Source organism: Simochromis diagramma, unplaced genomic scaffold (assembly GCF_900408965.1).
Source record: "Simochromis diagramma unplaced genomic scaffold, fSimDia1.1 OVJJ01000571.1, whole genome shotgun sequence".
Lineage (NCBI taxonomy): Eukaryota > Metazoa > Chordata > Actinopteri > Cichliformes > Cichlidae > Simochromis > Simochromis diagramma.
In genome coordinates this window covers 2,022,750-2,033,426 of record NW_024386885.1, presented here as the reverse complement: position 1 = coordinate 2,033,426, position 10,677 = coordinate 2,022,750, and the positions used below count along the sequence as shown (strand labels likewise).

At 41.0% G+C, this 10,677-nt stretch overlaps 1 protein-coding gene, 2 non-coding genes and 1 gene segment (V, D, J or C); 2 read left to right on the top strand and 2 right to left on the bottom strand.

Moving 5' to 3' along the window:
• The first annotated feature begins 2,567 nt into the window (after positions 1 to 2,567).
• LOC120734614 lies at positions 2,568 to 6,512 on the top strand. The segment is given in 4 exon segments: positions 2,568 to 2,803; positions 4,474 to 4,665; positions 4,774 to 4,926; positions 5,584 to 6,512. Coding segments are annotated over 4 exon segments (531 nt in total).
• On the bottom strand, positions 6,474 to 6,546 carry trnak-uuu. The gene has a single exon. It is a non-coding gene; the product is annotated as a tRNA-Lys (tRNA).
• Positions 6,547 to 7,200: 654 nt separating this feature from the next.
• On the bottom strand, positions 7,201 to 7,273 carry trnat-ugu. The gene has a single exon. It is a non-coding gene; the product is annotated as a tRNA-Thr (tRNA).
• A 609-nt stretch (positions 7,274 to 7,882) lies between these two features.
• LOC120734613 (E3 ubiquitin-protein ligase DTX1-like) overlaps positions 7,883 to 10,677 on the top strand; it is a 40,647-nt gene continuing 37,852 nt past the window's right edge. Inside the window, exon 1 of one of the 2 annotated variants that reach the window (XM_040033512.1) lies at positions 7,883 to 8,215. In XM_040033512.1, coding sequence (XP_039889446.1) covers positions 8,151 to 8,215 — 65 coding nt within the window. In that variant the 5' untranslated portion in view covers positions 7,883 to 8,150. Of the gene's footprint in view, positions 8,216 to 9,621; positions 10,437 to 10,677 lie in introns of those variants that run through there. The other variant, XM_040033513.1, reaches the window with a different exon arrangement.

The following is a 10,677-nucleotide window of genomic DNA, read 5'->3' as shown; positions in this document are numbered from 1 at the left end:
TTCTGCTCTGGAGGAAAAAGAGGGCTAAGTTGGTACTAGCAAGTTGTACCTAATAAAGTGGCTGTGGAGCGTACACATGCCTGTCTTCAGTTAGTCAATTCAAAAGAATGCATGTGTGCCTTTTTAGTGGTAACAGTGTTTTGTGCTGTGAATGTTTTGTACTTTTCATAGTAATTAGAATACTACTATAGCAAAGATAAGGGGTTTGAAATATCAGCTACTGGACTGTTTTGTTTACTTTTTTAAATTAAAGTTTTTGATTTTATTGTAATTTGTTGGTGATTATTCCAGAATTAGTACAGCATAGTACATTTAGCATGTGAGTTTGAAATGTCTGTTATGCAGTAATCTTGGCTACTCTTCTCTTCGTCCTCATGTATTTATTGTTCAGCTGCAGTTTTGTCTGTCATCATTTGGGTTTCCACAAAGTGACCCATTTGTTTCTGAGCCGCAGGTTTCCTGAGAGGATCACAAACAACTGTCAAAAATGGGGAAAGAAGTTACCTGAGAATCACCTTCATCCAGTTTTACCCAGTTGTTGGTCATTTATCAGTCATTTCAGTAGCAGTGTCAAACTTGTGACCTTGTGGTGAAATGCAATTTTCCAGCTTGGGTGTAGTGTGGGCACCAAAATCCGTTAACGTGTTTCCTAGTGTTAATCAAGCTGTGTTTGTTTTGGAAGAAGTAACGGACCAGGATCATCTGAACACTGACATTTTGAACTTACTTTTTATTTTTTTAGTCAAATTAAATTAATTAGCAAGCAAATGACATATGGGTGCAGGGAGGTGGCGAGTAATCATCGTGGGCTTTTGTTATTTTAGATTTGGGGTTCCTGTTTTGTTTTCATTGTGAATCTATTCGTGTGAGGCTTCAATATCAAAGCACTACTGACGCCAAGTTTTCATTTTTGTAAGGTTAAGGTTCTGGTTCCCATTTTTTGAATCCTCTCATATTTTAGTCTCATGGCATTTCCCTGCCTGTTCCTCCCTGTTTGTCTTGTTTCCCCGTTTCTGTTATGTTTAGTGTAAATCTTCAATCACTCTTTATTCATACAGCACCTTTAAAACAGGTGGTGCAGATCAGTGAGACACACCACAGGACGAGCACCTAAAATAATTGCAATCGCAGACCGTGGTAGCATTTGGAAAGGCTGTGGTTGTTCACTTCCTCTGCAGGGTCTGATTGTGGGCTACTGAACTTAGATCACAAGAAAATAGATTTAAGAAGAAAAAAACTAAAAATCTAGAATTAAAATACATTTTTTAAAAGTAAGATCCATCATAAAACTTATATGATCAGTAAGTTGCAATGAGAGACACAAAAAATGTAAAAAACAAACAAACAGTGAAACCGAAATATTCGTTTCATTGGAGAAAGTAAATAAGAAATAAGGTAAATAATGTTTTTCAAGTCAAAACTCGGTCAAAAGTTGGGATGACGCAGTTTTATGTTTGAAGACTGAATCACTTCCAGCTGCTCTCACATCTGCAGAGATACATGGTAAACATTTTCTCTCCAAAGGTTTTCGTCCTGACTCAGAGGACCTGATGGGTTCACGGTCGAGTCCTGCTAGATCCAGAGGCACACATTCCTTTCTTGCTCAGAGTTTAGCAACAGTTGTCTGGTTATAGAAGGAAGTTTTGGTGACAGATTGATCCGACAAACAGTTAAAATCTGACTCAAAGGTCCCTCCTATGTTTCTTATTTAATGTAAAAAAAATCAGTTCAGCTACATCTTTACATTTTAAAGTTAATCAAACTGGGTCATCAGTGTGAGGCCAAAGTCACATCTAAATGTCTTCTGTTATCTTGAGACCATCTGTTATTTCCTGTACTATCATGTGTGACCCATAACAGGCAAAATAAACCTGCACCAACTAAAATAAAAATCCCCATATGACCCACTTCCCCATACGATCGGGAAAATCCAAATCCAACCTAACAAAGGTCTGACTGTCATATCAGACCTGTGAAAGAGACACCCCCGCCACCGCGCTGCTCGACCACATGCTCCCCTGTAATGTTTTTAAAAACAAGCTGATTGCTGATCCTTTGGTTAATGTTTGCTTTATGATATTTTCCACCTCAGGTCCTCTCACAGAGGTGACAGTTGTTTTGCTGTTGTGTGCTCGGGGTTCATGTGCTTCTTAGAATTTCTGCCATTTCCGTGGTTTTAACTTCCCTTTATGTCAGCCTGCTTCTCATGCCTACTCATGCCTACATAAGTACACAAAAATAACAAATACATGTATGACTATAAAGGCGAAAGCAATAGGAATGAACATGAGATATTCACAGACTATGAAATGTACACAAAAAACTGATGATTACATGAGAATATGTGTACATCTTAGGATGTAAACATGCAGAATCAAAGTAGAATATTGCAGTTTTTACTTGTGTAGTAACATTTTATTACAATAATTTAGTTCCAAATATGTTACAGAGCAACAAAATACTAATATTTTTTTAATAGTTTATAACCATTAACAGGTTAAGCAGAACTTAAATGCCAAGTTAGCCATTAATGTCAAGGTCAGGTTTCCAGCTGTCCCCGGATCTCCATGCAAGTCTTACAATGGGATGATTGTAAGACTCACATCAAACTACTGTGGAAAATTCACCTCACAGCAGAAGTGAAAGCAGTTAAAAGTAAGAGAATACAGAAGCAGGCTTTCAGTGGAAACAGCGGCTTGGCAGCTGAAAAGGAAGTGGTCTGTTAGACCCTAACATCATCACCTTCAGGGACACGAAAATAGATACAAGATGAGGTCTCACTGGATTACATCGATTCTTACTGGTGAGTAAGAAAAATGCTTTGTGGGGTATCAAAAGTCTGCTTTAGGAAAGAGGCAAATTTCAATGATACTGATGGAAATTTCACCTTCCAGCAGGTTAAAGTTGTGTCAGATGAACAAACAGATATGAGAGAGAGCGTCATGATGGCATGACATACACTCGATGTGGTTGTACTAACTGTGGTGATGGGAGCAGGACGTTTCATTGTTGTTTTTTGATTCTTTTAAATGTTAAAAAGCAAAAAAACTAAACTACAGAAATGCTCATGAGGAGAAAAGTTCAAATATTTTTATTGAATCAAAGAACTTGGGGTCATCAGGAAGGACTCAGGAGTCAAACTGCACTGCTGCTCGTAACAGAAAACAGCACCCACGATTACAGATCAGCAAGCTCCGACTCAGGATACAAGAACTCACAGATATGTTCCACTCAAGTCACAAAAATAACATGCCCTCCTCCAGCTGATTCATAGGATATACGTCTCAAAGAGAGAATTGAGCGTCATCTGCATAACATTTTAAATCTACAACATTAATCATCTTAATGATCTTAAAACCCCTTTCCTCGCTTTTTAATTGAATTCTGATGCTCTTCTGTGAAGATGGTAGTTCATAGGTGCGTCTCCTCCAAACTGGCTGTGGGTCTGCTGGGAGTATAGGATAAAAGATGCAAATCCAGAAGTGGAAATCCAGGAAACCTGGAGGCTACAACTACTGCCAAGAAAACCTTTCCAGTCTCTGTCCAGTCAAATGAATTTGCTCCAAGTAGACTCTGATTACACACTAACTGCATAAAACTCAATGCACCTGAATACACTTTGAATACTGAATGCTTAAAAAGCATTAAGGTGTTATGTATTGATTAAACAGCAAAAATATTCTTTTTAACCATTTCGAATGGAAAAAAAACTCTTTCTGAAAATGAATCCGCTGAGTGCTTCCCATCAGAGCCAATGAGTTCTTTGAAAAGTTTTGGATGAACAGACTGTAAGTAAATGTGAAATGAGCAACACTTTTACATAACTGTGGATACAGAGGAATATTTTTGAAACAACAGAATTCAGAAAATAAAGGAAAATGAGCCGCAGTGTGGTCCAGTTCTGTGAATCTGTGGTTTCCATCCACTGAGTAAGATAATCATTTCAAAAGGAAATATTTTTCTGTTAGATGGTTTCTGTGCCAGCAGCCTTGAGTGTATAGTCATAGATTGTGTATGACAGATAAACAGCCGCAGTGATGTCACGCGCTGGTTTGGAATTCGTTTTTAAGCCAAGTTAGCATTTTTGTCACCATCATGTTTGTTTGTTTGGAGACAGATGTGATTGCATTCATAAACTGTATGGATGCACATACGAGCTAATTAGCTGCCGTGTTATTTGTCAGATAATTCAAAGTGACCCAAGCACTAACAGCATAAACTAGCTGTGTGCTGGCTGCAGGTGCAGATTTTTCCACCAGGTTGTAAACCTGTTATTTGTGCTGTGATTTATATATATATAGGAGACACTGGGGACTCACTCAGAGTCTGAGAAAGGTTCAGGTGGACTTTAGACGAGCTGCAGTTTTTCAACATTTTCCCACTGCTTGAGTAAAACTGAGTTTTAAGGACACTGCAGAGAGAGATCTCTCTGTGTGGCTCGTTAAAAGTTGGTGTCCCTCTGATCCCCTTCAGAACTGATCACATCTGGGTTCTGGATGCTGCTTGTTCCTGCTGCTGAGGTCCAACACGTCCAGCTGGGTTCAACAGCCAGCGTGGGCTGTAACCTCTCCTATCTTTATGACACAACGTGGCTTAAGCATCACCCAGATAAACCTCCCACCATGATCTTCTCTGCCAGCCTCAAAGAGGGACGACCCATCCAAGGTGACCGATCATCTCACTTAAAAACGTTGGAAACATGCAGAGAGTGTAAGGCTGTGATTTCACTTTGTGAAGCAGGTGACCAGTAACTACCAGTTACTCTTTTTTTAGGGTTTCAGCTCAACAGTCGTTATACAGTGACTTTGGTGAACCGCTCTCTGGCACTGATGATCTCCAGTATCGAGGACAGAGACCTGGGGCTGTACTACTGTATTTCCTACGTAAACGCAGACTTAAAAATTGGGGAAGGAACCAAGCTTCAGGGTAAGAGTAACCTTTAGGTGATATTTCACTGTGAAATTTTTCTTTAGCTCAGAGTCAGTTCTTCCACACAAACTTCCCCTGCAAAGTCCAAGCAGGACAGAAGGTGAGGTTATGTACTTGATGTAAACACAAATTTAATTCAGGAGCTATTTTACAAACCGGGCTGGACATCGAGAAATTATGCAACTTCTAAACGTTTGCTCGGACTCCAGCCTGAACGAGACGGATTCATGAACAGGTTTTTTAGAAAGATGTCGAGTGAAGTGTGGTCTAAAACGGGGGTGTCAGACATGGCCTGGTAGACAGAACTGGTCTGGGAAAGGGTCCAATTCATCCCACTCACTGGCTTCTGAAAATTTCACTTTTTACTGTACTGACGTCAGTGTTACGGCCTTCTTACTAATGACACGACCCATGGAGTGTCAGACTACACCCAAGTAAGAGATGAAGCATTAACCTGATGAACTTCTTTGATTTACAGCTGCATTTCTTTCTAATGTTGTTTAAATCACATTTTTATATTAAGAAGTCTCCGGGAATAAATGTGGAGTTAAACTTGTTCACACTGAAAGAAAGAAAACCAGTCAGAGGTGATGCAGGACTTCATGTCTCAGAACATGTTTCACCCTCGGCTTTATTTTGTCTGTTTGTCATCAGTTTCAGGTTTATCTCGGTTTCTTTTTAATCACTGGTACTGCATGATCACGGGTTTCATCCTCATGATTATGGTACTGGCTGTTTGTGTCACCCACTGGAAAGCTCGGGCGAAGGAGAAGAAGAAGAAGACCGCCATCCGGACCAGATGCTGACATCACCCGTAAATATATGACAAATAGTAGTAATACTTCAACTCCGACACCAACTACACTTTCACAGCTGACAGTTTATGCCCACTATTACATGGATTCAATGTATTAATGTTGCATTTGTATATATACAACCTGTGTGTGTATGTCTGGGTTTTTATTTTGTGTATAAAGTGTAGATTCTTTGTTTGTCTTCCACTTCTTATTTATGGCATTCTTGTGTTGGGTTGCTAAATGCACTGTATTTTTTCCTTCAAGTAGTTAAAATGATTTGTTGCTATTTTGCTTATAAATGCAAAAAAAAAAAAGTTAAGTCTTTGTGTATGTTATTATCCATGTTGCTCAGTTATTTAGTTCCCCACATATCTTACAAAGCTATGAACTTCAGTACATCTGGAGACACCAAGATAAGGCAACAGGCAGATACTGGAGGTCGTTGGTTTTCTTAGAAATAAACTGAAGTGTATAAGAAATAAATACAAAAATTTCAAAGTTTTAAATTTAAAGTTTTTTAAGTTAAGCTAACAAGTGTAAAGCTGGGGTGGGAGTGGCCTCATAAATAATTACAAATTATTTTAATTCACTATTGGAGTAACACAACCGGGCTCCAAACAAAGCCTGGTTTTCACCCCTGCATGCCATACTGCTTCACAGAGTGAGTGGGTTAAACGCAGAGAGTATACATTATTATTATAAACACACGCCACAGACCGAAAAACGGCGAAGAAGCAAAAACTCTGACGCCCGAACAGGGACTTGAACCCTGGACCCTCAGATTAAAAGTCTGATGCTCTACCGACTGAGCTATCCGGGCTCTGCACGAGTTCACATAAATGCTGTATATGAGAGACACGTGCCATATAATTATATTGTTTGGGTTTTTTTTTTAAACTGGTCCGGATCTACGTTAATGGCACAGAGTCGTTTACAGTGTTTATAGCCTTTACTATAGACCCTGTGCACGAGAAAATGCTAACTTCCTGTTTTATGCTAAGGTGCGCATAGTCTATTAGCTCTGAAGCGTTTGAAAATACCGGGGAGTAGCTGGCTAGCTCCCTGTTACAAACTGCTACCTTTACTAAACTGTATGCAGCTACAAAATGCAGCAAATACATTTATACAGACGCAGAAATACCACAACAACAACTTTCTCTGATTGTAATTTTTACACTACCTGATTTGTAAACAGAGAATCAGGCTACATTACATTAACAAGAATGAACGAATGACGAAGAACTTCTTCTACAATTCATTATATAAGCACAGAATTCTTTATTTCGATGCGCGTGGCTCTTGTGGTCCCCCATAGGACCAAGGTAGGAATTTTGTTTTGTAATAATTTATTTTGGTTTTCTGGGTCTTCACCTTTAATGAGATGAAAGAAAACGCTAAATTCTAGGGAACCTTGCTGGGTCGTCTAGAAGTGTCCAAGACACTAAACTAAGAATGAAAACAGAAAATGATTCACAGGCCCCAGCGAGATTTGAACTCGCGACCCCTGGTTTACAAGACCAGTGCTCTAACCCCTGAGCTATGGAGCCTGGGACGAAAGCGAGAGCCGCCAGTATCACCAAAATAGTTAGAGTCAAGTTAGTACAACGGACTTTGCAGGGGTATATCTGTAGAACCAAAGCGCCATTATGTTTTACGACATAATTATTAAGTAAAACAGACATTTTTGAATCCTGGTTACACACGTCGTCAGTGGAAGCTAATTGGAACATACATATGAAAAAGTAGAGACGTAGAGATGAAGAGAAATTACTTAAGACTTTAAAAACGTCTAATCGGCTTCTAAAAGTTGATAAACGTGCAACTGAGTTTTCGTTATTCTGTGATTTCAATTTAAATGTTTTCAGTTTAAATAGAACAATCTAGATGTCATTCCATGTCCTCCACTAGACGGCAGTGTGCGACCACCCACACAAAGACAACCACTTTCCTAAACTCCTTTCTTTTAAAAAAAATTTTCAGTGAATTCCCAACACATAGAAAATTGTTTAATTTTACATTTGAAATCATATTCCACCTGTGCGCATGTTACAAAAAGTAAGCAGGTCAGTAAACAGAAGCTGAATGTGTTCTCTTTCTTTGCGTCCACACTGGTGCGTTTCTGGGCGTGGAGTGAGGGGGCAGGAGCTGGTGGGGTCCCCTCTGGAGCCTCATAGTTTTTCACCACAGTGTGTTAGCGAAGATGGAGGCGAAGGGATACGTGCCAGATTAATTTCATCACATAATGGAGGCACCATTTTCCCACTTTTAACCCTTTAGATGGATTCTACTTCCTGACTTTTTGGATAGTGTCTTTTTTCAGATTTATAAATAAGAGAAGAAAGCGAAGAGTGTTTTTCCTTTGTTGGGTAGAGAGAGGGAGAAAGAAAGGAGCCATGGTTGAGCCGAAAGGATAGATTTTCATTCATGAAGAACCGGGATTTTGTTCCGAAAGTCTTGGAGTGTGTGGACGCAGAAGATCGTATCAACAGGTGAGTGTTTTATACAAGTACTAACATTTGTGCGTAGATTAAAGCTGTAGAAGAGTGAGTATTTCAGGCAGACCTGCCCTCACAAACCTTTAGATTTTTCTTTGCGATACAAGAAGAGCTAGTATTACTGAGAATATGCTTTTTAAAAGCAGGAATGAGAAATCGCGTTTATTTGCAGGCTGCTGAAAATGAAGTGATTGTGGGTTTAGTATCGAGCCGTGGCGACATTGTTAAAGCTGTTTCGTCTATTGCTGGACTTGTTTTCTTGTTTATATGATTTTTTATTTTATTTTGGACCCACCCACCCCTCCCCTCCCCTGCTGCTGGTGAAATGTGTCCGTCTGAGTGGACATTCCTCCAGATTTCAAAATTATTTCAGAATTTCAAGCATTAGCTACCAAAAACACTGGATCGGCGTTTGGATTCTCTCCATCTCTCCTCCGCCTCTGATCTACTAATCAAGGTGCAGGTACAGGTGGCCTGTCTGAGCGAGAGAACATACAGGGAGAGTCAGAAGCTGCATGTGTGCATTTGTCTGCATGTGTCTGCATCTTTGGCGTGCGCACTCGTGCGCGTTGAAGAGTGTCAAAGCGGTCATTTCCCGGTGCCCTGGGGGTCACTTTATACGGCCGTGAATGGCCGACTGTAGCAGAAGTCTCATGGGAAGCAGGAATCAGCTGAAAGAATCTCAGAATCAACACTTCATCCTCGCTTTAGTCTGTTTGGCTCTCGCTGCAGCGCACGCCAAATACGCACAGGTGCGCGCACGCAACCTGCCTCCCCCCGTCTTTTTCTCCTCAGTGTCTACCCTTTATTGTTATTTCACTAATAATCAAATGCAGTGTCACGTGAAGGACTAGAACTGTCATATTTGACGTGACCAAATCTATGTAATACAACAGCATCTCCTCTATCCTGTCCAATAGGGGCGTGCCTCGCTTTACAGTCGAAAATATTAATTTTCTGTAGCTACACACGAATCTGCTCAATGAATGAACACATGAACAACAGAGGTCACGATTATTTCACTGCCACGAGACTGTGGTGGGTGGGTGAAGATTTGTGATATTTTTGGATAATTCTTGTCATAAACAAAATGCACAAAATTCACAATGGTGACATTACCAGACTCTGATCTCAGGTTCAGATTTTGTTGACATTAATAATCTGGATAATTTCCATTTAAGATGAACATAGTGTCGCTAATAGTGTCATAGTGACATAGTGTCAACCAGCATTTAAAATTGAGTTATGGATGCAGACTCTCCACTACTAGTGGTTTTTTTCTTTTCTTTTTTTTTGGGGGGGGGGGGTCCCCAAATAGAAACAAACCACGAATAATTCTTTCAACATCTCTAGTTATTCAGTAATATGACTGAACTGAATTGTTTTTACTACAGTGAACATGGAGAGTGTCCCGGATGGGGCCAGTCTCCAACATCACCACTCCAGGAACAGCACAGCAGAACGTTTTTTCCTAGACTTCGCTGCAGTCGTCACACTTTACGGAGCCACGCAGTGTGCTGCATTGGACCCTCTGTGGGCTGCTTCTGGCCCTCACACCTCTGTGTGTTTAGTTTGTAACCATTGCTTATAACCAAGTTATGAGATGTTTCATTCTTCTCATCCACATTTATGTCCAAAGTCAACAAAGCTGTCCCCGCATAAAGCTCTGTGTCTGCTAAAGTTTAGTGAGTGGGTGGGGAGCAAATCATTGGTGTGCATATACAACTTTTCCTGTCACTGACTTCATAAACAGATGTTTATTTGTTTTGAATGACAATCAGGGACCGGTCGAACCTGTTCAGGGTCTGGGAGTTGTTCTTTCTGAGGTTGCGCTGTTGGAAGCTACTACTTTCTCAACGTTTCAGTTTGCAACGCCCCAAACTACAGAAGGAAGGCACACACACACACCCACAAACACACACACTAGCTGTTGCTGTCTACACCCAGCAAAAGGAATCAGCGGCTTTATTATTTTTTTATTTTTACGCGGCACCGAGGCCGAGACTGGAGTTACCCCAGCGCACAGGAACCTCAGCACCAGGCCGCCGAGATCTGCGTGTGTGTCAGTGTGTTTTAGCGCAGCGTGTCGGTGGTCTAACAAAGGCAGGCTGAGCTGGGGCCGTGATTTCCTTCTCCCCGCGGCCATGCGCGGAGCTCGGATCTTCGTGGAAGAATGCGCCGCCTTCTCCCGGCGTTAGCTCAGCCTCGGCTCCATGTAAGTCCCCCAGCCTGGCTTCGTTTCAGCGATCGGGCCTTTGTTATTTATCACGACACTGGCTCGCACAGACAGGGAGCGATCGTGGCTGAAACGGAGGGATTATAGCGGAGAATTTCAGCCCGTTCGCTGCGCTTTTGGCCTCTGCTTGCCTTTATTTGGGCTAACAGCCTCCTCCTGTTTTACCTCCACGGCGCTGCTGCTTCTCACTGTTTTCTTGTCGTTTCATCTGTGCTTCTCC